Here is a 24,216-nt window from a genome sequence, read left to right on the forward strand (position 1 = left end):
ACGCTGGGAAGAGGGGGTGCGCTGTCTTTTAGACGGGATATCCACAGCAGTCATGAACTCACTGCAGCCCTGGCTACCTAGGAAAGATCAAGCCGGCAGAATCAGTCAACATCCCAACAGGCGACTAACTGGACTCTGGGTTACAAAACCTGAAAAAAGGTGACAAAGGGAAGGTGTTGGGATTCTCAGGGGGGAGGAGGGTTGAGCTGGGAGTACACGGGATCAAGACATGGTTTACATCTATAAAACTGTCAAAGAATAAATGAAATTTTTTTTATAGTTTTAAGACCACCTACTACTACCCACCTCCTAGTGTGCCACGGCAGACTGATCACGCCAAGGCTGGGCACGAAGGTCCCGACAAGGTTATCCCTTCCTAATAACCAAGCTGGTTGCCTGTTTGGCTGCACCGGGGAAAGGGGACAATGCCCAGGCTCCAGGCTGTGTCCCAGGCACGGAAGCTGGAAAGCCCTACACAAGGTGTAATTGTGACAGCGTCTCCTGGAGAGTCAGCCCGACACCTACCCAGCGAAGCTGGAGGTCACATCAGTCTGAAAGGCAGCTTTTGTTCTTCTACCACACACGTTATGCATGAGAGAGCAGGCGGCCGGGCTTCGGGATTCATAATTTGAGACATCCGGCGGCTAAAGGCGTTGGCCAAATTTAAACCGAAAGATGAGCTTGTTGAATGTCTTTTCAAATTATGGGGGAAGAAAAGGAAGAGTTCTGTAGTCTGCTCTGGTCCATGGAGCCTTGTAGGAAATCTGCTCATCGGCTGCCATCCGGAGGCCCCACCTCTGCACACTTGAAGTAAGCCTATTGAACGGCATGAAGGCATCAATGCCTGAGACCCCCCCACAAGCCACAGGAAGAAGTGGCTGGGGGAGTCCCCAGACAGAAGCCTGTGGAACGTGAGGAATGTGGCCTTGCTCAATGGTCACTGAGAGTCTGGGTAGGACATGAGCGCCTGGATCACGGCCATCTCTTGGGAAATCCCTACATAGCAGGGTGAGGGTTGGAGATCTAAGATGGGGCGGGGGCGGTGGCCTTACCAGGCACTCGGGGGAGGACTGCTCTCCCCATGTGAGCATGATGCCCCAGGCAGTAGGTATCAGATGACATCTGTAAGTCAGCTGGCACACAGAAGTACACTCAGAGTGGCAGGCACTGTCCAGGAGTCCACTAGGACTTTACACATTCGATCTAAATGACCTTTTGGTCTGAGAAAACCTTTGAGCCACTGGATAGGTACTGCCAATCATGTGTTAAAGGGCAATGGTCTCATAAAACCCCAGGAACATAGGCACAGGAGACTGCTGTACCCTGTTTACAGACAGGAAAACTGAGGCTCAAGGAAATAGGTAACTGACCCATAGCAGTAGCTGGACTTTGGATGTCTTAAGTCACAGGACTCCACCCACCCATTCCTTTGCCTCTGTCCCCCTTCAACACAAAGCCACACAACTTGAATTCAAATTCCTAGCACGGAGCCCTGGTCCAAACTTGAGTAGCAGAGTAAACCTAAAAGTCTGAGTCACTGGAGAGGCATGGGGATACCACCAGCCCTGGGAAGGGGTACACATGGGCACACTCACTCTCACACTCGTGTCTCAGGGGTTCAGGCCTGACTAGAACACACAGTTAGAAACAGTGAGCGCTTATGTGCTGGCCCACTGGCGGGGTCTCACATCACCCAACAGCGACCTTGTCACAATGGCAGTCTACAGAGAAAGAAAGGTACCCTGCTGGCCCACCAACTGGGGACCTGCCATCACCCTCCATTCTGGTGCAGCAGCCTACCCCAGTCTCTTGACATAACTGCTGCCCCCATCACGGAGGGCAGAAGCCATGACGACCCTGCCCTTTGTCACCCGCAGCACCCCAGGCGGTGCTCACACTTAGAAAGAGAACATTTATTGTTTCCTACTCAGAAGCCCCAGCCTCACACAGCAGCACCGGCAGCAAGCACAGTAGCCCCCCTTGCGCCCGGACCCCCGCCGCCTGGGCTGGGAGCAGGCCCCGGAGCTGGCCGGAAAGGGAGCTAGCAACCTTTATTCTAGCCGGAATTCTCCAAGTGCCCTCCCCAAGGCACGGGTTTGACTCAGCCACTCAGGAAGAGTGTGTTTTTCCCGGGGATACTGAGACCTGCTTTCACAAGCCCGGCCGGCCACTGGGGGCTCCTTGGGATGGAAAGATGGTTGTGATTTGGCTGTGGTTCAGGATGCCAGAGCCTGCGTAACAGCGAAGGGAGAAAAGAGAGACTAAGGGAAGCTCACCACTGGACCTCCCAACCACCACCAGCTAGGGCTGAGGGACCTCTAAGGCTGCAGGTCAGGAAAGGACAGCGAGGTGTTTCTAGAGCAGGATTCTGTTTCACCCAGGGAATTAACAGACTTCCAAACACATCTGCACAGAAGTCAGCCACGTAGCAGCTAGCAGGGCATGGCGGCCTGCGCCAGCGCTGTGTGGAAAGGCACCAGACGGTTTGTTATGAAACACATTTTGGTCAGAAAATAGCTGGGGCGTTCTGGTTCCTGGGAGGACAACAAAGCCGGAGAGAAAGAGGCGTGGGCTGCAAGGCGGCAGCACAGACGGCAGCTTTGGTATCAGATCTGGGTTCTATTCTCAACTCCACCGCCCCCCACCCCAACGTGTTGCCTCAGTTTCTTTATCTGTAAAATGGATGCAAAATATCCTGCCACAACCTAGTACCAGGCTTCGGTATCGTCCCAGGAGTTATGGGGAGGCAGAAAACGGAGCACGCACAGGGACATACAGACAAGACAGAAGAGCAGGCCCAGCTTTGTCTGTTTTGGGGGCTCCCAGGAGCCACAAAGGAGATCCCTATGGTTGCAGTGACTCTGGAGTCGTAGTCAGCTGGTACACTAGGTCCTAGCACTATGTGGACCATGTCAGGGACTGGGGCCCTCTTGTGGAGGGAGGGCAGGAAGCAAACTCTACTCCTAGAGCACCATCACGGACCTCGAACCACGTCCATTACGTCCATTACGTGAGAGTTAAAGTGCAGATTAAATGTCTTTGGTCAGGGGCTGCCTCTTTGAAAGCCTCAGCTTCTCAGCCCTGAGGAAGCCGAGCTTGAGGACCCCGACTTTCCTGAAAGCCATGTCCCATCCAGCACACAAAGAACGACAGGCTCCTACTGCTTCAGGAGTAAGGATGCCCCAGAGAAGAGGAACAAGCAACACTTTGGTCATTGTCTGGACACCCACAGCGGGGATACTGGCTCCAGGAGAGAGGCCAGGAGGCCAGCCCTGCCCTGCACACACCATGAGCACCTGAATTGAACCTGGTTTCCGAGCATAAACCAGGAGTCATCAACCAGATACCCCAGGCATCTTTCTAACCCCTCTCCCTGCGTGACTGTGCAACTCAAATCTGCAGGCTCTGACGCCACTGGCCAAAGGCAGCTGATGGCTCCTGGGGCTGGTTGTCCTGCTGCAGGTGGCTGGTGGTCCACCACATGGCTAGGCCAGCCGTGTACTGCCAGCCTCAGGCCCTCAGAAGCTGAAGACGTCGTCTTGATCAAAGCCACTGCTGTCAGGCTTGTCCCAGTCAGTGGGCGATAAGCACTGTGCGTAATGGATATCCTGTGCTGTCAGTCCAGTGTCCAGGACTTGAGGGTTTGTCCGTGACTGCGCCAGCCTGGAAGGCAAAGCTGCGTAAGCCAAGCATCAGGTGAGGGGCTAGCAGGGGCTAAGGACAGGGGTAGCCTGGACAGCACTGGGCCCGAAGGGAGGCCATGAGTCGGGAAATGGCTGGACTCAAAGATTAGCCAAGGAGGTAAAGCCCCTGACAACAGGATGCGCAAGAGAGTCAGAGCACTGGGGCAGGCCACAGAACCCTGCTCTAACAGAGCCCAGGTATCTACCAAGCAGTTGTAGGCAGAGAATGTTCAGCCATGAGAAGACTTGGCGAGAACACAAGGAGACATTACTGATTTGTTTGTTCCATCTGCCTTACTGTCCAGTGGAACCTGGAGAGGTCAGTGGTGAGGTAGCTCTGTCCTCAGGAGGGGATCCTGGGGTATATACACATCTGGATGGAGGCCTCTGATAGCCCTGAGCAAACGCACAGTCCCCAGCACCAAGGCTGTGAGCTGACAGACACCAGGGTCAACAGACATGAGGCCAGTCTGGGCCAAGGGATCAGAATACACAGTGATTTGACTTTTGAAATTGATAATAAGGGGTTGGGGATTTAGCTCAGTGGTAGAGCGCTTGCCTAGCAAGCGCAAGGCCCTGGGTTCAGTCCCCAGCTCTGGAAAAAAAAAAAAACAGAAAAAAAAAAGAAATTGATAATAAGGACCTGTGACAATTAAACACTTAAGAAAATCAGATGAAGCTGTTTTGTCAAATGGGGTTAGAATCAGCCAGTGAATCGGTGAAGGTGGGAGAAAGCTCTGAGTCCTTGGCCAGAGCCTCTCCTGCTGGTTGGCCCCTGGCTGCAGCAAGAGGTGGCTGGGAGGACTAAGGCTGGAGAGCAAAGGTACCAACCCTAAGCAAAGCCCTGAGACAGGAGGCCTATGAAGGTCCTACGAGGCCTGGGGACCCAGGACTCAGTACTAGGAACCAGGGCAATGGGAGCAAGTCAGTCGTCACCTGCAGCCTTCTCAAGCTGCGCCTGCATTTTGAGTGATCTACAAAAGCATTTTCACACATCAGACACCCTGCAAGGTTTTCATGCCTAGGTAGTAAGCTCCCTGTCCCCGGAGGAACCCAAGAACTGCTGTGCAGAAGGCTAAAGTCCAAGAGTGAAGGATAGCCAGGTCCTGCCTGGGGCCCACATACCCAGCACAAAAGCCCTCAGAGTGTTACCTTGAAAACGCTTCATCCAGACCGTCATCCAGCTCCTTGGAAACAAAGCAAGAAGTAAGAACTCTAGGTGGGGTCACGTTCCCCAAGGGAGCTACAGGGACCCAGGAGCTGTGTGTGCCTTGGGAGGAGAGGCCTATAAAAATCAGCATAGGCAGGCTTCACGCCCAATCCATGGACTCAAAACTGGGGCCCGTGGCTTACACATTTAATCCCAGTACTTGGGAGGCGGGGGCAGGCAGATTTCTGAGTTTGAGGCCAGGGTTCAGAACAACCAGGGCTATGTAGAGAGATCCTATCTCAAACAAAACAAAGCAAGTCAGGCAGAAAGAAAGGAAGGAAAAGAAAGGCCAGGCAGGCACCATGACAATCATAGGGTGTCATTCCAGTGACTCTTGGCCCAGAAGGCTATTGAGGACCAAATGGATTAAGGAATCTGCAGATGCTGGAGCAGGGTCCAAGTGGTCAGTCACATGTGCCACTGAGGATGCGAACTAACGTTTGCAGTGTCCACTGGAATAGTACAGTCTGAAACTGACCGCCAAATGAAAACTGAAATTAAAAGTCACTCAGGTTCCTCTGGGAGGTGCTGTGGGAGGCCGGTGCCCTCACTGAGGGAATGAAAAAGCTGACAGAGGTCAGGCACTGGCCTTGCGTCCTGAGAGCCAGCGGCAGGGCTATGCGCTCAGACAGCTGAGAAGGGAGGGGTGCCAGGCACAAACCTGCCGTGCCTGGAACAAGGGAGCCTTTGCGGCTCAGAGTGGGAAGAGACGCAGACACTCGGACTGGGAGTATTGTGAGGAGACAGCCGTGCTGGGAACCAGGCCTGCTGATGACCCAACCTTGGCTTTAGAGGGGTCATTGTTCAGCCGCTCCCCCCAGAGCCTGGGTGCTGTTTGTTGGGCTGGGTCTGGTCCTCCCAGAGGCCTGCAAGTCATGGTCTCAGGGCCTGGACCCGGGAACCACTCCAGGCTGTTCAGAGACCAGGCTAAAGCTCACCGGATCCCAAAACCACACCAGGGCCACAGAGCTACTCACCCAGACGACGCTGTTGTTGCCCAAGACTTGAGGCCGCAGTGCGTCGTCCATGTTCTTAGTATTAGCGCTGACTGTGGACAACGGGGCCTTAGCCAGCTCTTCCAGATCCAGCAGGTTCCCAGTAGCGACCGCTATGAGGAGTCAGTTGAGGACATCAGGAGGGAAGGAGGTACCTCCCCTCTAACCTCTTCTGTACACATTCTGGTACCCCTGCACTGTACTGGTCCTGACTTGTTCTTGGACTCTGGCCTTGTCCGGATGTAGGACCCTAATCGCCTGGAGTCCCAGTCCGACCCTCTTTCCCCTGGAGTGCAGTTGGAACCTGCCCTCAGTTGCCTACCAGAGAGAACCCGTGGCCCTGGAGGGCACCTGGAACCTGCAAACTCCTAACAGAAGTTGAATGTGTAAAAGCACACCAAGTAGGCTGGGGTGCCTACCAGGCTCTGGGGCCGACAGGAGCGCACACACAATTATGCAGATACAGACGGGTGCACCTGGGTAGGTGCAGGAGCAACCACGGCAACCTGCTTAGCTGCCAACGAGGCACATGTGTTGCTGACTTAACAGAACAGGAAACAGTAAGAGGCCAGGAGGGAAGGCCTGGGTAGAGGGCATGCTCAGTGCCCACGACTCACAGGTTTTCAACGAGGGGGTGCTGTCACGTCGGGTCCCTGGGACGTCTCCTCCCTCCTGGTTGGCTTTCTCTCTCTTCTCTTTCTCTGTGGGATCAAGGCACGAGCTGCTGAGGCCTCATAGCCAGACAAGGTCTCCATTAACCACTGGGGCGGAGGCAGGCCGAGCATGCTCAGAGACAATAGGAGGCCTCCATCAAAGAGGAGCAACACTTTCCAGAGTTCACTTAAACTCAAAGACTCTAAAGAAGGGGGAAGGTGGTCTTTGTCCAGATGGGGAAACTGAGGCTTAGAGAAGAAACAGGACCCGTCCAAAACCACAAACCCAGCAGGTTTGAGCGTGGGGTCAGCCCAGGTCTGACTCCTGGGTGGTACCTGCCTCTGCTAATGTCACTCCCAGGGCCCAGGAGGAAGACTCACCTTCCTTGGACACCTGCCAAAACTCAAAGGCAACTTTGAAGGCTTGGGCTACAGTGAGGGTGACAGCTTGTGCCTGAAAAACAGGAAATGGGGTTGGGGGTAGGTGCAGTATCAGCCAGCAATAGCAAGTACAAACTGGAGGGCTGGGGGGTTCCCACCCCATGCCCGGCTCTGGAAGGCTTAGGGAAGGGGGCAGGGGCCTAGCTCCCCCATTTCCCGCAACAGCCTAGGGCACAATGAAGCCACACCCCAGAGAGGCAGCTGAAGCCTGAATGAAGCATTTCCTGTCCAGTCCCTCCACCCCCACTGCTCCCCCTTGACCCCCTTCTTCTTCCCTTCAGGCATACCTAAACCAACTGCGAGAGCTACTTCTGGGAGTCCTCCTGGGTTATCTGAGGATTCCCTATACTCACAGAACTCTTGGACCAGACAGCAGAAGCCAGGAGTGGAAGGGCCCAGCCATGTCTGAATGAACCACAGTCAGAGAGGTCAAGGTTCCACTATTCGGGGCTACAGGGCATTGGGGGTGCCAGCCGCTGAAAACTGACACCCCAGCCAAGGTAGGAGGTAGCAGAATCAAGCTGTTGGCAGTGGTCAGGAACAAAAGTCATCTAGCATACGACCAGCCTAAGAGCGGGTACCTTGGCGCCACCTCTGTCATCAGCACAGGGCTCTAGGGCCCCGCCCACCTCCCTCTGGAATCCGCTGATGGATCTCTATCTCACAGGCTTACATTCCACTGTGAATGTTTCCTACCAGCGAGGAGGGGAGCCACAGCTCAGACCTCGGTCTGACTCTCTGGTGACAGTGATGCTGTCTGAGGTCCTGACTGTGGCACAGGTCTACAGTCTCCAGTTAGCCCGGGCCTGTGGTAACCAGCTCAGTGCTGGGAGTGCAGGGCACCACATAACTTCAATTACAGACTTAAGCAGCTTCCGCCAGACAACTCGATTTAATTGAGAAATAAATTTGTGGCCACCGCCTTCAAAACTCTTCAAAAAAAAAAAAAAAATTCAAAATCTCCAAACTGACTGATCTACGCCAATTAAACCTCACGAGGTATAAAATCTCACTTGAATGTCTCCGTCATTTGCATTTTTGATGGAAGTACGGATGCTTTATGGTAAAACTTAAATATGGCAATTACGTATGAAACTCCTCACAGCTGTTTACAATTTAAGCTGTCACGTCTGAATCGAGTTTAATAGACCCAGTTACCATTGAGAATTGCCCATGAACTAAAAATATGGGCTAATTACCAGCCCGAGTCAGATCATTATTCTCTGGAGCAAGGAAGGACTGGTCACCCGTGTGGCAGGGCTACAGAAATGCCACTATGTCTGTGTGCCGTAACCTGGGGAAAGGGGTTTACGCTGTTTGCAATAAATCTGGTTCACCTGCGCTCCTACCCCTCTGCCCAGTACAGTAGGTCACGGTAAACATAACCCGAGCTGAGATGTGAAGCAATGGGGACAGGTAGCTGCAGGGTGACCTCACTTCCCCAGGGACCCCCAGCGGTGAGCCAGAGGGAAGACCTGTATTCCCCAGGCCACAGTGCTGCCCTCCTGGGACCTCTGCTGTGGGTCTGTCTGTCTTATTACCTAGAAGTTTCCACTTGGCCCAACTGCCCACATCCCTGTCTTGTTCACCATAAGCAGGCCTTATCAATAAGTCAAAGAGGGCCAGGTATGCAGCATACACCACGCCCTGCGTTTACTATCAGCCCTGCCAGGGCTTACCTGGCTCCCATGTTAACTTTTGCACAAAGATCACTTCAGAATACTAAGGACTACGTGGAAAAAATACCACTGTCCCCTCGACCAGACAGAACTAGGGTGTCCAGGCCTATACCCACACGGGGAGCCTCAACTCCTCCCCTTCTGGGCACAGAGGCCGAGTGCTTGCTGAGCTGAGGCTTCTTACCTGAGTAACTGAACCACTTCCTTGCAGTGATGTTCTGGTCAGGCTCAAACAAGGAAAGGGAGGCCTTGGCTGTCTGTGAGGGGCCCAGAAGGAACCCCTTTGTCCAAGCGTCCTGCTTAGCCAGCAAGGAGAGGCAACAATCTGCAGCCCAGGTTCTGCACCTTGCCCCAGCATGGCTACCTGATGGTGTCCTCAGGCCCAGCACACCACAGAGTTGTGCTTTTGCACACCCAATCACTAAGCTGGCTGCACTCCTTCCTCACATCTCTCCCCTTAGCCTGGCACACTCCTGGCCACTACTCTATTCCTCCTTTAACAGCTCCCCTAACCCCTAGGTCCATACACCTCCACCCTAGAGCCGAGCCCTGAATTCAATGTCAAGCCCAGTCCTTCCTCCAGACTGCAGAGAGTCGTCCACAGATTGGAGATGGGGCGGAGCCAAGGGTGCCAACTCATCCCTGCCTCTCCTTCAGATAATCAGAGCATCGCAGGCCTACAGGTCATCCACACTATGGCCCTCAGAGCTATGGCCTTAGAACCCAGCGACGTTCTTGAGACCGTGAGAGGTAACTATACCACCCCGGAGTGGCTTGGGAACCCTGGGTGACAAAAGGTAGAGATGGGTGGGGGACAGATCACAGCCAGGCCATGCAGACAATCAAACAGCTGAGCTCTCTCTGCCCCCAACCTGTACAGTTCTGCCAGCCTCAGCCACGAGGTAGCTGGCTTCTGCCTTTATCAGCAATGCCCTCCAACTTGGGGCAGGCTGTGTATAGTCCTCTGGGCCAGGCCTCCCTCTGAATGGCTGGGCCTGGACCTGTTCTGTCTCACTCCAAGAACCCATCTCAGAGAGAGCTGCTTCCTGTGCTGATGCCCCTCCCACTAGCGCTTGCCCTGCACAATGATCTAGGGCTAGCAGCCCTGTCTCGTGCTCTGCGCTGCGCTCCGTGGGGAGGAAGAAGCAAACAATGGGGACAGAGTTAAGTTTATATTTTTAAGTCAATGTGGCTTCATTCACACCAGAGTCGCCTGCCATCTGTGGGAACCAGGCAATCATGGGAGAAGCCACCAATGCTCAGGCGCCTGCAGGACCCCAGGAGGATGGCTGGTAGCATGAGTCTACAAAGAAATAAGGGAGGCAAAAATGGGGGGGGGGCTTTGGAACAACCCTAGGGGTCACTGAGGTGACCTCCTCATTCTGTTGACAGGTAAGCAGATCTGAGAAGGGCAGGGTTTGCCCATGGTTACACTGCCACACAGCACACCGGCTGTTCCCATTCTTCTGGGTGTCTTGCATATAGCAAGAGAGCTTCACGGGTGGGATTAGGTTAATTGGGGAGGAAGGGGTAATCTGGATTATGCAGTGGCCATTACCACCACAGGGGCCTCAGAGGGATGATCAGAGAAGCAGCAATGTGGAGAATGTGCTGGAGTTTGATAGACCCACATATGTGAATGCTTAGGGATCAGGGAGTGGAACTGCCTGAGAAGGATCAGGAGGCGTGGCTTTGTTGGAGGAAATTAAAAGCCCACAGGAGGCCCAGGGTTGCTTTCTATGCCTCTGGATCTGGAGGTAGCTCTCAGCTACTGCTCCAGCACCTGCCTGCATGCCGCCTGCTTCCTGCCACGGTGATAACAGACTAAATTTCTGAACTGTAAACAAGTCCCCAGTTAAACGCTTCCTCTCATAAGGGTTGCCTTGGTCATAGTATCTTGCCACAGTGACTTAGACAGACTACACAGCTGCCTCTGAAAATAGAGGCTGGGCCCAAGGACTGTGGTCAGACCATGAAGGTGCCTCAGAAAGTAGGATCTTGAGATGTGGCTGCTCTCCAGAGCTGCTTTAGAAATGCAAGGCCACTCACTGTCCTACTCCAGCCAGCCTCTTCCCAGGCCTGGAAGGATGATGAATCTATTCTGTTTCCAGTCACTGCTTGTTGTCATTTGTTCCTGTAGCCTTCAGGGACTCATCTGATATTAGGAACGTGGGGTCCCAGAGATGGGAGTTCCTGATGTGTCCTTGGATGGGGAGGCCAAGGGTCTCATCTCCTCTGTCAGGTCCGAGCTGTCGGCAGACACAGATGCTCAGCCAGCCGACATCAGGAGCCTCCTCCACTCGACCCTCAAGAGCCCCAGAAACCAGTGTCAACAACAAGGTCGGAACAGTGCTGGTTCCTCCCCAGTCACAGCACAGGCTGGAGGCCACCACAGTGTCCCCACCACCTAACCCTGTCAGATGTGGCCATGGGGCACGGACAGGAAGCTCTTAGCCTTGCAGGTGTTCAGAGGAGAGGGAATGTGGGCTCGGAACTTTGCTTTGCGCCTGGCTGGCTGTGCCATCATGAGCAAGCTAGCTGGCTTCTGGGGTGGGTTTTACTGTAATTAAAAGGCTAAAGGGAAAGCAACAGAGATGCTAACCATTTCCACCTTGTGGAACCACCCTAGAGACCAAACACTCGGAAGCCCAGCTCTAAAATAAGCACAGAGGGGTTGCAAAGAGGCCATCTGCCTCCCAAGTGTGACCCCAGAGAGCCCAGCCCAGAGGATTCTCGTTTTACCTTCTACCGGATCCTCCATTTCTCATCTCCAAAAGCTATCCCTGCAAGGCCTCTACACCCAGACTTCTCCATGACCGTCACAGCCACAAGCCAACCAATCTCATACCTGAGAGGAATACCACCCCCCACCCCCAGATGCTTCCGGGGACATGGGCTGGCTACTGTCCCCAGCCAGACCATCAGCCAGTCACAACCGACTCCAGCCCCCGCAGCCATGTCCTCTCACGCCCGCTTGAGATTCCCCAGGATTTCCTCCGGTTAAGTCCCCGTCCCCTCTGGGCCTGGCTCTCACACTGACCACTTTCCGCTTGGTGCAGAGGAACGCATGACACTCCAGGCTCTCGTTCTGCTGGCTCTGGGCGATGTACGCGAACACCTTGTCATGCATCTTGTCTGCGGTGCAGTAGGAGATCCTGGAAAGCAAGTGAGAAGTCTCACCAGGCCTGCGCGGCTCCTCACCCCATCTGGATGTGCCTCTCCGCGGGCCCAGAGAGCCTGCTGCCGGGTCTGCACCAAGGCAAGCCTCTATGGATCTGGCCTTGGCGTCCTGAGCCACCTACAGGGAGACTCGGGCCACAGTGAAGGAAGCCCCTTTGTCTTCTTTCTCTCCAGGTCACACTGAGTCACATCCCTCACGGGGACATCTGAACCTAACTGCACACCAGCCAACGTGCCTTGTTCAACGTCCGAGTGACCTTCAGAGCCAGGGGTCTGGGACACAATGCTGATGATAGAGCCGGGATGTGAACACAACCACAGTGCTGATGGGTCCGTGTCCACTGGCTGGAAGGAGCAGCAAGACGCCACCCTGCCTACCATAGCCCCTCACATACTCTAAGGAGTGGCTCTCAGCCTTCCTGATGCTGCAACTCTTTAATACAGTTCCTCGTGCTGGGGTGGCTCCAACCAGAAAATTCTTTTTGTTGCTACTTCATAACTGTGACTTTGCTACGGTTATGAATCGTAATGTAAATATCCGTTTCCCAGTGCCACCCCTGTGAAAGGGTCCTTCCACCCCTTCCCCCAAAGAGGCCTTGACCCACAGGTTGGGAACTACTGCTCTACACCAACCAGACACCAGATAATATCCAGGACCATCTTCCTGGAGGCTAGGGGTAGAGCCAGGGCTGAGGTATATGTAAAGGTGACCCACCCGGAGCCCAGTGGGTGCAGGGCAGACACACCAGCTTCCTGCCTCTCTACCCACAACCTCGGCACCACAGCCCTCATCGTCTGCTCACTTGCTGGCTAACCCTTCCCTACTTCCATTTATCCCGAGAACCACAGCTAGGGGAAGGGCTGGTGGCTCAGGGGTGGGGCAGCTCAGCAGATCCACCAGCCACCAACACAGTCCCAGATTTTAGTACACCACTCCAATAAAACCCCCGATCAGCCCCAGGAGGAGAGAAGTGTCTGCCATGTCCCCAAATGCTTTTCCGTCCTAGGAATCTGGCCTCCTGCTAACCATCCCTCACTTCTGGAAAGCCATCAGCCAGTTCCTGTAAGGAGCCACCACCACTGGGAAGTCCTCCCAGGTTTCTTGGCAACACTCTCCTCATTTTCTTTCTGAGGAAACGCTATCTCCTGTGCCCTTCCCTCCATTCCTTTCTGGCCTGGAAGTGCCCAGAGCACAGTGCTAAGCAGCCACTGCAGGTGTTGGCTGATGGAGATGGGGTAAAGGCAGCAGCCCAGCCTGGCCCTCTGGAATCACTTCAGCACACCCATGCCCGCCCCACCCTGTCCTGGGACCCAGAGACAGAACTCTAGCTGGTGTACAAGTCCCAACTCAGCCTCTACCTCATTGTACAGTCTCAGGCCTCTCCCTCCACTCTACCTGACCAGCTGAGGGAGAAGTGGGGTAGCCTGAAGCCCCTGGGGCTAGACTCTACTTCCCTTAGGACCAGGGAGGAAATGTCTCCGTTTTTGTTCCAGATCTTGCATGAGGCCTCTCTGGGACACTAATCAGGGCTGAGCACTGTGTTCAAGGCAGAAAGAACAGGCAGATTTCAGAGCTGTGTGCTCCCAGCCTGGCTCAGCTCAGGTCCATTGAGCCGCCTTCGGCTGGTTAGGGAACAGCTGTGCCTGCTACCCCGGCCTCCCTGTAAGCTGTGGGTTTCTCACTGGTACTACATAACCACACAGGAAGGTGGGCCCTGCACCCAGCCCATTTTACAGATGAGGGACATTCACGTTCCCAGGGCCCAGAGAGAAGGCTGTAAGGTGGGACACTCCGACCATCCCCTCAAGTGGCGAGCCAGTCCCCGCCCAGCATACCTGTAAATGGACACGTTCTCAATGAGTTGGCTAGTGAGGCTGTCAGTCAGGATGATCCCCCGGGGTGACACCTTCAGTGTCACCTTCTGCAGCTTCTTCCCGCTCGCCTTGGCCTAGGAGCACACAGGGGTCAGAAGAGGCAGCCTGGTGTGGGCTGTATCTCATTGCACAGACAACTGTCACGGGCCATGCAGAGGACACTCCGCTGGCACCCTGGTGCTGGCTAGCTTTTGTAAACTTGGCACAAGCTAGGATCAACTGGGAAGAGGGAACCACAATTAAGAAAACACCTCCATCAGACTGGCCTGTAGAAACAAGTCTGAGGGAGCAGTTCCTTGACTGGTGGTTGATGTGGGAGGGCCCTGTGGGGGTAGGTGGCCCTGAATTGTTTAAGACAGCAGGCTGAGCAAGCCATGAGGAGCAAACCAGTGAGCTTCATTCCTCCGTGGTCTCCACTTCAGTTCCTGCCCTGACTTCCCTCAGCCACAGGCTGTGGTGCAAGTTTAAGATACACAAACACTTTCCTACCCAACTCGTCAGTGTTTTAGCTCAGTGGCAGAAAGCAGACCAGGACAACCCTCTGGGACACAAATGGACAAAGATTGCCCACTCCCAGCTGACGCCTGGAGAACACTGGCCCTCACAGGAGGGGACCAGTGCCTCCCCATCCCGGAAGACAGGGACTCCCAGGGGAAGAGTGGGGGAGGGACGGCACTAGGCAGATCACTAGGTGCCGCAGCCCAGCACCATGACCTGGGGACCCACTCCACCCACATGCCAGGGCCTGAGCTGCAGGTCAAGGCCACCCTAGGGAGCTGACTTAAAGGGCCCTCACTCACTCAGAGGTGGGAGAAGACACTCCATTGAGGTACACAGCCAAGCAGTGGGGACATGGTAAATGGGGAACAACTTCCTTCCCTCTTTGGAGCTAGTGAGTCACCAGGGGCCTGATGTGGGGACTTAGGGCTGGAAGCAGCCAAGGCCAGGATGGTCTGAAAGGCAGATGCTGACTACAGAAAGGCGATCTCCATAAATACCCATGAGCTGGACACAGGAGACTCAAGGTGGGCCAGGTTCAAGCTCATGTCGTATAGATTCTACCTGGGGACAAGGGTAACTGGGACAGAGGGAGCCATCCCGGGCTCCTGGCCTCCTGTCTGGACACTCACCGTAGCCACGATTCTTTTGACAGCAGCTGCAGACAGCTCCTCACCCTTGGGCCTCTCCACCAATGTCATACCAAGGTACTTGAGGCTAAAAACCATGCCCTCCAGCAGTGTCTCCCGAGTGTCCGTCCAGTTCTCTGGCAACTCTAGGATAGGACAGACAGCCCTCAGTCTGCTGAGCAAGCCTGGTTCTCACCGCCCACCTCTTCAGCACACTTACAAAGGGCCCTGGGGTGCCCTCCATCCTCACTTTGACTGATACCTCCCAGCCTACCCCACACCCTAACTGGTTCATGTACTGACCCCTATTCAGCCTTAGGAGCACCCACAACCTGTCACACACGCCGTAGACAGCTGCTCTGAAGACCAGGAAGTCAAAACGATGGCTATGTCATCTCCTGAACCCAAACTAAACGCCAGTGCCGAGGGCACATGGTCCCTCCTCCTCCTGAGCCCTGATTCTTTGAGAAGGGGACTATCACACAGTATAGTTAAGGAAACTGAGGCTCGGGAGCTGAAGGCATGGTCTAACAGCTATCACGGCAAATACAGGTAGAGTTATGGGCTGGTACCTTCCAGCTACACACTTGTTTAGAGGACCAGCAAAGATACAGTGCCCAAGGAGAGGGGCTAGGATTAGATGTCACCAAAAAGGAGGAGTGAGCCTGGGTTCAGAGAGAGGGCAGAGGAGAGTTGGGAAGGGACCGGCCTGGCCCCCATGCAGGAAAGATTGCTGAGGTCAAGGGGGAGTAAGGACCCCAAGGGAAGGTTTGGCCTCCCCCAACTCCTCCTTGGAACTGAGGCTAAGGGCGCCCAAGACACCGCGGGAAACAGAGACAAGCTTACTTATGAGACTGAGGTCACTGCTCTGTTAGGGCCCCTCCTGTCACCCCACAGATACTGCACCCACTCATGTGACTGTGCCCATTTCACACAGAAGCCCTTTGCCTTCCCCACCAGCTATGAGGGAAAGGCTCCTACACTGTCAGGAGCAGGCAGAATCCTGGGCTCAAGGGGCATCACCATGGCTCTGTCCCTCTGGATGAGGGAAAGGCTCCTACACTGTCAGGAGCAGGCAGAATCCTGGGCTCAAGGGGCATCACCATGGCTCTGCCCCTCTGGATTCCCTGTAGCCTTCCTTGGCCATGTCCCAGAGCCTTGGGGTCCAGGGGCTCTGTCGCTTCATCCACAGGGCTCACAGCTCACGGTATGTGTTGAGCAAGACACTGTCCCGCACTGACACTGTGTGCCCATGGATGGGGGCAGGAGGGGAACTCCTCTTAGGCTGAGGCTGAAGTGAGCAGGAATTCTGCTGACTGCTCGCCCAGAGCCCAGCACAGCTGGCAGTGTCTTCTGAGTACAGGGGTGTCCTGTAGCTCCTCAACCTCAGCTACGTTTGACACTCTGCCCTCTGGACCTCCTCTCTGAACATGAGGCTGAGCCCCAACTCAGATGACCCCAAAGCCCAACTCAACATGGGAGCCATCAGATCCTCGGAGGGGGAGCAGAGGGCCCCTGTAGTGCCCCCAATTCCGTGTCAGGCAATGAGGGTTCCAGAACAACTCCTTGCTCTGGAAGAAACCAAGGCTCAGGCCACTATCTCCAGGACACGCTGAGCCGCCATTTCAAACAACAGTCCAGGGGCGGTGGCCTTGCAGCCCTTTTGTGCCGTTCTACAGCTGGGGAACTGGAGTACAAAGGACTCTTAACCTGCCACAAGGCAAAACTGTCTCCATTTTAGTCAAAGGTCAGAGAGACGTCCTTGGGCATTTCCTAATAACCAATGCTGCCACTCCTTCATAGACAAGGTAGCCAGTCCACCACTCCCAACCTGAGGCCCATCCATGCCCACTGCCTGTGTCCTTGGCAGACATTGCTAATGGACAGCAATGCTTCCCTGCTTCTCTACTATGGCCACAGGCAGGCATTACTAATCAATCACCAGTGGCCTTTTCTCATTATCCATCCCTGCCTTAAGGCAAACATCCTTCCCCTATCTCTGGGTCCCGCTCTCCCATTTCCTCTGGCTCAGCCCTTTCCTGGCCCCTGTCCAAAGTCACTTCCGCTCACTTCATTCCAAAGGGCCAAAGCTCGCCAAGGTCATTGGTGATCTCTCTGCTGTCAAAACATTCTCCCCTCCTGGACCTCAAATGCTTGACATGTTTCTCCTCCCCTCCTTCCCTGAGCTGACCCTTTCTCCATGGTCCAGCCTCAGAGACTCTCTATCCAAGCCTTGACTTTGCAGATGATACAACTGAAGTCCAGAGATGTCCTGCCCAGGATCACACAGCAAGTCAGAAGAGATGCCCACAGTGACGGCGGGGTGTTTGAAAGCTCCTCCCTCCTCGCCAAGCACACACGGGTACGCGCATGCGTGCACATGCCCCGCCCCCCACAAGCTCCCGACACCTACTGCAACATCTTTCTCAATATCCAAAGTGCTCCTTCCCAACCCAGTTGGGCAGTGCCCTCCTGTAATCTCGTGAAGAGGCAGGAGGATTCTAAATTAGAGGCCAGCCTAAACTACACCTTGAGATCTTTTTCTTTTTTCTTTTCTTTTTTTTTCTACACCTTGAGATCTTGTATCAAAAACAAGCCTTTAATCCCAGCACTTGGGAAGCAGAAGCAGGCAGAGCTCTAAGTTTGGTGCCAGCGGTCTATGTAGGGAGTTCCAGGATAGCCAGAGCTGTGCAGCGATCCACACGCCCAGCCTCTCCCGGGGGCACGTAGTAATCAGAAGCAGGCAAGCTACCTCGAGGCCCTTAATTTGATACCCTGAATGACCCTGAGTGAGATCTCCATGAGCCTCGGTTTCCTCATCTATAAAGTGGGGAAAGGAATCCGGGGGTGTTGTTTATTGGCAGAGTGCTTGCTTAGCGTGCATGAAGTCCTGGGCACCATGCCCAGGTCTCCGTAAACCAGGCATGGTGGCACGTGCTGTAATCAGCACTTGGGAAGTAGAGGCGGGAAGATCAGATATTTAATGTCATCCTTGACTCTACAGCCTGTCTGAGGCCAGCCTGGCATACAGAAGATGTCTCAAAAAAGAAAAAGGGGGGAAAAAATGGGGGCTGAGAGATGACTCAGCAGTTAAGGGTGATGATGATGGTGATGATGATGATGGTGATGATGATGATGGTGGTGGTGATGGTGGTGGTGATGATGATGATGGTGGTGATGGTAATGATGGTGATGATGATGGTGGTGGTGGTGGTGGTGATGGTGGTGATGATGGTGATGGTGGTGGTGGTGCTGCTGCTTCTGCTACAGAAGACTGGGTCTGGTTAGAGAGCTCACAACTCCTTCTAACTCCAGCCTGAGGCGGATCCAATACCCCTCTCCGGCTTCTGTGGGAACCTGCACTCACGTGCGTGCACACATACACACATTATTAAAAAATTAAAATTTAGGGCTGGAGAGATGGCTCAGAGGTTAAGAGCACTGATTGCTCTTCCAGAGGTCCTGAGTTCAATTCCCAGCAACCACATGGTGGCTCACAACCATCTATAATCAGGTCTGGTGCCCTCTTCTGGCCTGCAGGCATACATGCAGACAGAAAGCTGTATGATGTATACATAATAAATAAATAAATGCTTTAAAAAATTAAAATTAAAAAAAAATCTGAATAAAATAAGTAAAGGGAACGTGTGGTGCACATGCCCCAAATCCTAATGGGTGAGTTTGAGGCTAGCCTGGTCTACATAGTGACATCGCTGCAGGCCAGCTAGGGCTACATAGTGAGACTGTCTCAAGGATACAATAAAATAGAGAAAGTGACCTTCGGGACTCACTGGGCTGTTTCAACTGTGGGTGAAATAGAGAAGGCTGAGGCCAGGCCCTGAGGCAGGTCTATGCAGGCTCTCCCAGGGCCCTGGGGCAGGTCTAAGCAGGCTCTCCCAATTCTGGCTATTGCTGTTGCTGCCTTACAGAGTCCACCCACAGCAGCAACACCCACCGCCCGCAGCTGTCTCTGCCTGCCTTTCTCCAAAGGCCCTGCCCTCCAGTCTGCTCCGCAGGCTGCAGTACCCGGAACTGGACGGGCCTCTGGCCTGAGTGCTGCTCGCTGTGTCTGAGCACTGGTCCTTGCAGGACTGTCTCCTCTCCTACACTTCTGGGCACGTGACTTGCTGTTCCCTGAGGCCTCTGACAGCCACAACTTCCCCCAAGAAAGAGTGCTGAGACAGACCACTGTGGTCTCCTATCACCAGACACCACAAACGGCAGGGAGCCAGGGCTGCACCCCTTCCCAAGCAGAGCTCCCAGAGGCCCCTGGGCAAACACAGGCCTGCACCCTAAGCCTTATTCCTGGCCGAGTTATTTTCAGCCCTGTGGTGGGTAATGACTACGCTATTTTCATTTTGTAATTTTACAGATGACCTGCTGTGGGAGTTAGCTGGGGACAGACCACTCTAGCTTCCAAGAAGAGTTAGGGCTATGTGGGCGTCCTGCCATGGCCCTCACTGCCTAGTAGACCTGGCTGCCCGGTGTCTGAACACCAGAGCTGCAGCTAGTCCACAGAGGGCGAGTCTTGCCCCAGACCCAGCCTAGTTCCTAAGCCTGTTGACAGTGTCTAGGAAGCTGCAGGGACATCCTAACTCTGCCCTGCCAGGAACATGGCCACCTTTGACAAACTCGGTGGGACTTTCGAGACCTCCAAGGCAGAAAGCTTCCAAATGCAGCAGGACTAAGAACCAGGCATTACGGCCAATGCATGCACCAGTACTCAGGTGGCAGAGGCCAGTGGATCTTTGAGTTCCAGGACAGGCAGAGCTATGTACAGAGAAACCCTGTCTCAACATCCCATCCCCCTCCGGAAAAAAAAAAAAAAAGGATTAAGCCAATTTCAGAAGCTAAAGCCACCAAGACTGTCCTTAAAAATGAATAACTGATTGTTACCCTAGCCAGAGCTTCCTCATACACTGGAAGGAAAAAAAAAGTTCTCTTGGGCAAGGAAAGGAGATTCAGTCCCTCAGCCTCCCCCAGCCTCAGTTTCCTTGCTTTGAAATGGGTTAACAGTACCCGCTCCGTGGGGTTGTCATGAGGACAGATGACCCTGCCTGGAATACACCAAGAGCCCCATAAGTGCCAGCCACTGTCAACTGCTACCCATCAAGCACAAAGGGCTTTAACACACACGTGGCAGCCTACGGAATTTAGGGGAAGTCACTATGTCACAGCACAAGCAAGAAATACAAACAAGGGGCCCTGAACAGCAGCCCCGAGACTCAAGCACCACACCCCATCCGGCAGCCAGCAAGCCCCTTCCAATGCAAGGCAGGGGTGACACGTACCACGGCACCCAAAGAGAGAATCTGACCCTTGTCAACATCGGGTGACCCGACTCCTCAAACATCCTGTCCCTCCCTCAGTAACCAGACTGAGAGGAGCCTCCTCATGTGTGTCCCCCACAACTGTGGTTCCACTAGCCAAATGCTCTTCCCCCCTTTCCCGCTCCCTAAACTCACCTGTGTCCTCCAGGTCACCTTCTCAAGAGAGGCCTAATACTCTGATCCTTTCTGTGCAAACCACCTCCTCACTGACACCAGCACCCACCATTCTTTCTGCAGCCTAGCTGCTAAGGGTATCTCTGTCCTGTGGTGCCCTGTGAACTAGGGAACTCTGGTCTCTATCTTCAACACCCTCCAGCCATTGAGGAACAAGACAGCTTAGTGTGGACTCTACCCTGAGGCACCTCTGAACCAAGGCCCAGGGGCTGCCCTAACCGTCCACCATTGGGGCTTCCTTCCCTCCTCAGTTGTCCTGGGAAACCCCTCCCATGTTTCAATGGCTACTTCTAGACTAGCACAGTCACCACGCTCTCTGAAAAAGCCGCCCCTCTGCAGTTTTTTCTTATTGCTAGCATTCTATGCTGCCTCCCACACCACCACCACCACCACCACTACCACCACCAATTATGTGTGGCCTTCTCCCTCTGTCCATTCCTCCACCAGAGCTGAGAAGCAACGAGACACTGCACACTGTCAGGGGACATGGTGTCTCTATCGTTGTCTCAGGTAGGGACATGATGTTTTGTTTGGTTTTGGGACAAGGTATCTCTAATATGTGGCTCTGGCTGCACTGCACTGGCTTATAGACCAGGCTGACCCAGCCCTCAGAGATCCACCTGCTTCTGCCTCCCCGGTGCTGGGATTAAAGCATTAGGCCCAGCAGCTTTTACATGCCTACAGGTAAATATGAGCAGGTCCCCATCTAGAGTAACTTTACTGGACCAAGTACTGTATATTTATCTTTTTATGGGGGGAGGGTCTCTGACAGCCTAGCACAACCCACAAAGGAATGAGGGTCACAGCGACCCCAGGACCTTTAGAAAGAATACTTCTGAGCTGGGGGAAGTTCTTGGCCAGGAGCTGAGATACAATCTTTTGGCCAGTGGCATAGTGGCACATTCTTTTGATCCCAGAACTGGAGAGGCAGAGGCAGGGGGATGGATCCCTGAGGTGGAAGTCAGTCTGGTCTACAGAGTGAGTTCCAGGGCAGCCAGGACTATACAGAGAAACCCTGGCTCATAAAAACACAACAAAGGTCTTTATGGCTCCCAGGGAGAAGAGGAAAGTGGCCATGAGGAGACTCTTTCCAGGTCAGGGAAGGCCAGCAAGTCTGTGCTTTCCCCTCAAGCAGGCTGTAGCTCCCCTCAAGCTTCTCTTCTAGATTTACTTTTTCTATATAAGTACACTAGCTGTCCTCAGACACACCAGAAGGCGGCATCGGATCCCATTACAGATGGTTGTGAGTCACCATGTGGTTGCTAGGAATTGGACTCAGGACCTCTGGAAGAGCAGTCAGTGCTCTTAACCACAGAGCCATCTCTCCAGCCCTAAACTTCTCTTTCTTAACAGGGGCTGATTCTAATCAGAATCCCCCAGCTTCGGTTTGTCCTCTGAGGTTTTTTCTTTTCTTTTCTTTTAAATAAAGACTTAACATATCTGTGGAGCTGAGGAATCCAGGTGCATGTGTGGAGGTCACAACTTCGGGGAATCAGTTCTCCCCTTCCTCCAAGTGGAGCCCAAGAATCGAACTCAGGTCCTCTTATCTTGAAAGCTAGACCGGAGGACTGGCTAGGTCCCAACCTCTCATGCTGGACACACCCAAGGCTTTCCTCTCTAATCTGTGTCCACACTGGTCCTAGGGGAACCTGGGGTGGGGCCTATCCCCCAACAGCCAGAAAACCCGAAGTATATGGCTAAGACCCCTAGGTTTGGGAAGTCTGCCTCAGGCCATGCTGTGCCTGGAGTTATGGGCTTCATTTCCTGGTCCTATCTCTAAAATGGGTCTGAAGATAAAATCTCAACCTATATCACCTCCCAGGAGTCAATGAGCTAACAGGAGACAAATACCAGAGACTGAGGCAGGAGCATGCATTCACAGAGGCCACCTCTCGCAAGTAAAACACACCGACACGCCCACAAAAGTTCCAGCAAGCAATACTCTTTCTGCCAAAGCAAGATTACGAACTTGACACTTAACCACAAAGATAGGCCAGGCTTCTGGGAAGCTCACTCTGAGCAGAGCTTTGGGAGGAGGGAGAGTAGAGAGCTCTGTATCCCTCCAGGGTATGGACAGGCTGAACCCCCCCCCACCCCCATCTCAGAGCTGGCCAAACCTGGTAAGATTCAGGTTGAGCCTGGAGGACATGGGGATATATGTATGGTGGTGCACACCTTTGATCCCAGACAGAGGATCAAAGCACACCTGGTCTACATAGCAAGTCTCAGGCCAGCCTGGGCAGCATAAAACCTTATCACCAACCTGTAAAACTGATTAGCAACATCTTAACACCTACCCCTGACTGGCCTCAAACTCACTATCTGACACCTTGTGACTTTGAACTTCTGATTCTCAGGCTTCCAATCCCTTAGTTCTGGGAGTACAGACATGTGTACCATTGCTACACCTGACTGGTTTAGAGCTGACCCTGGAAGGGAGAACTTAGTACCATGGGCTTCCCTGCAAGCTAAGGCAAGCACCCTACCAAACACAGCGCACATATCCCCAGACCTATTTTCCTATTTTCTGGGCTAGGAAACAGAATTATTAAGAACAAGTGACCTGCCTTAGACTGGAGCAGGCAGGGAAATCTCTCACCATCCCAAATGTACCCTGCTCCCCTAGATTCAGCTCTGCTTCCTGGCTCCCTCCCCTTCAGACCTCTTCCCCACCCACCCTTCTCCCTCTTGTCCCTGGAGAAAACCACAGGGTTCATCCACTGGAAGGGAAGGTCAGGCTCAGAAGCCCGGTCACATCCCACGAATTTTTGAAGGGCTATTTTGGTAGTTAAGTGTGGAAGACCGTACATGCCTGCCCAAGGGACCTCTGACCCCCACCCCCCACCAGTAGGCACCAGCACACGTTCTCGATGCCAGTCAGGGTTAGGAGGAGCCCACAGCTGTAACACCACAGTGGGAAAGAGGAGGGGCAGGGCGGGCTCCGGAGGCCCAGACACGCTGGCGCTCGGGGGACCAGGGAACTTGGGCTCCCCTGGTGGAGCCTGGCAAGGAAGGTGCTGGCAAGAAGCTGGGGGCGGGGAGGGGGTACTGTTAGTGAGGGCCCCAGGTAGGTAGCAGGTAAGGGTGTGCCGGGAGTTCAGGTGCTTTAAGCTTTACACCAGGAAGGGAAGGCCTGGGTGATTCCATACAAATGAAAAGGGAGGGACCTGAGCTAGGTTTCTCAGGCCTCAGGGGAGGGTGCCAGGTGACGCCTCTCAGAAAGTAACCGGAGAGGTGACTGGGGGAGGCTCCTCTCCGCCCTTCCAGACTCCCGGGAGAAGTGGCAGCGAGTCTGAGTCTGCCTTTTGCCTAGGTGCCCAGGGACTTGGACCAGCCCCCAAGAGAAGGTACGGAGGAAAACAGGGTTTGAAAACAGCCTGGACTCCACTCGCCACCTGGACGCATCCAGAGGGGAGGAAGCGGGACCCTGGGTGGCACCCGGGTTAGGATAGCCCCCTCGGGGCAGGGACCTGCGGGACTCAGCGTTCAGAAGGGACCCCGTGGGTTGCGCTGGAGTGGGTCGAGAGGCTCTAGACGTCCTCTCTGCGCCACACCTGGGGACCCCGAATTCCGCGCGCTCCCCGCCGACCCGCCCCAGACGCAGCCGGACATGACCCCCGGGGCCGGGCCGCGCAGGGCGGGACGAAGCCACCCTGTCCACCTTGGCCCCGAGCTCGGCGGAGGCCCGACCTGAGGCGCACACACTCACTGCGGTGCCGGCCGCCCGCCCAGCTCTGCTTGGCCAGACTGGGGCTCCGGATTAGCGCGCGCCCCGCCGACTTGAGCGCGTCCATGGCCCGCTCCGGTTGCCGCCGCCGCTGCTGCCTCTGCCGCCGCTGCCGCCGCCAAAAGTCCTCCAGGAAAACTTT

General features: G+C 54.3%; 1 protein-coding gene across 1 annotated transcript; it reads right to left on the minus strand.

Moving 5' to 3' along the window:
- Positions 1-1,221: 1,221 nt before the first annotated feature.
- Positions 1,222-24,216, minus strand: Ldlrap1 (low density lipoprotein receptor adaptor protein 1). Its single transcript, NM_001109271.1, has 9 exons — positions 24,057-24,216; positions 14,847-14,989; positions 13,678-13,790; positions 11,702-11,816; positions 6,923-6,995; positions 6,506-6,589; positions 5,871-6,001; positions 4,836-4,870; positions 1,222-3,663 (listed from the first exon to the last, which is right to left on the minus strand). Exons 1-9 carry the CDS (start codon positions 24,139-24,141, stop codon positions 3,519-3,521), a joined length of 924 nt encoding a protein of 307 aa, NP_001102741.1. The 5' UTR covers positions 24,142-24,216; the 3' UTR covers positions 1,222-3,518.

The sequence above is a fragment of the Rattus norvegicus genome, chromosome 5, assembly GCF_036323735.1.
Source record: "Rattus norvegicus strain BN/NHsdMcwi chromosome 5, GRCr8, whole genome shotgun sequence".
Lineage (NCBI taxonomy): Eukaryota > Metazoa > Chordata > Mammalia > Rodentia > Muridae > Rattus > Rattus norvegicus.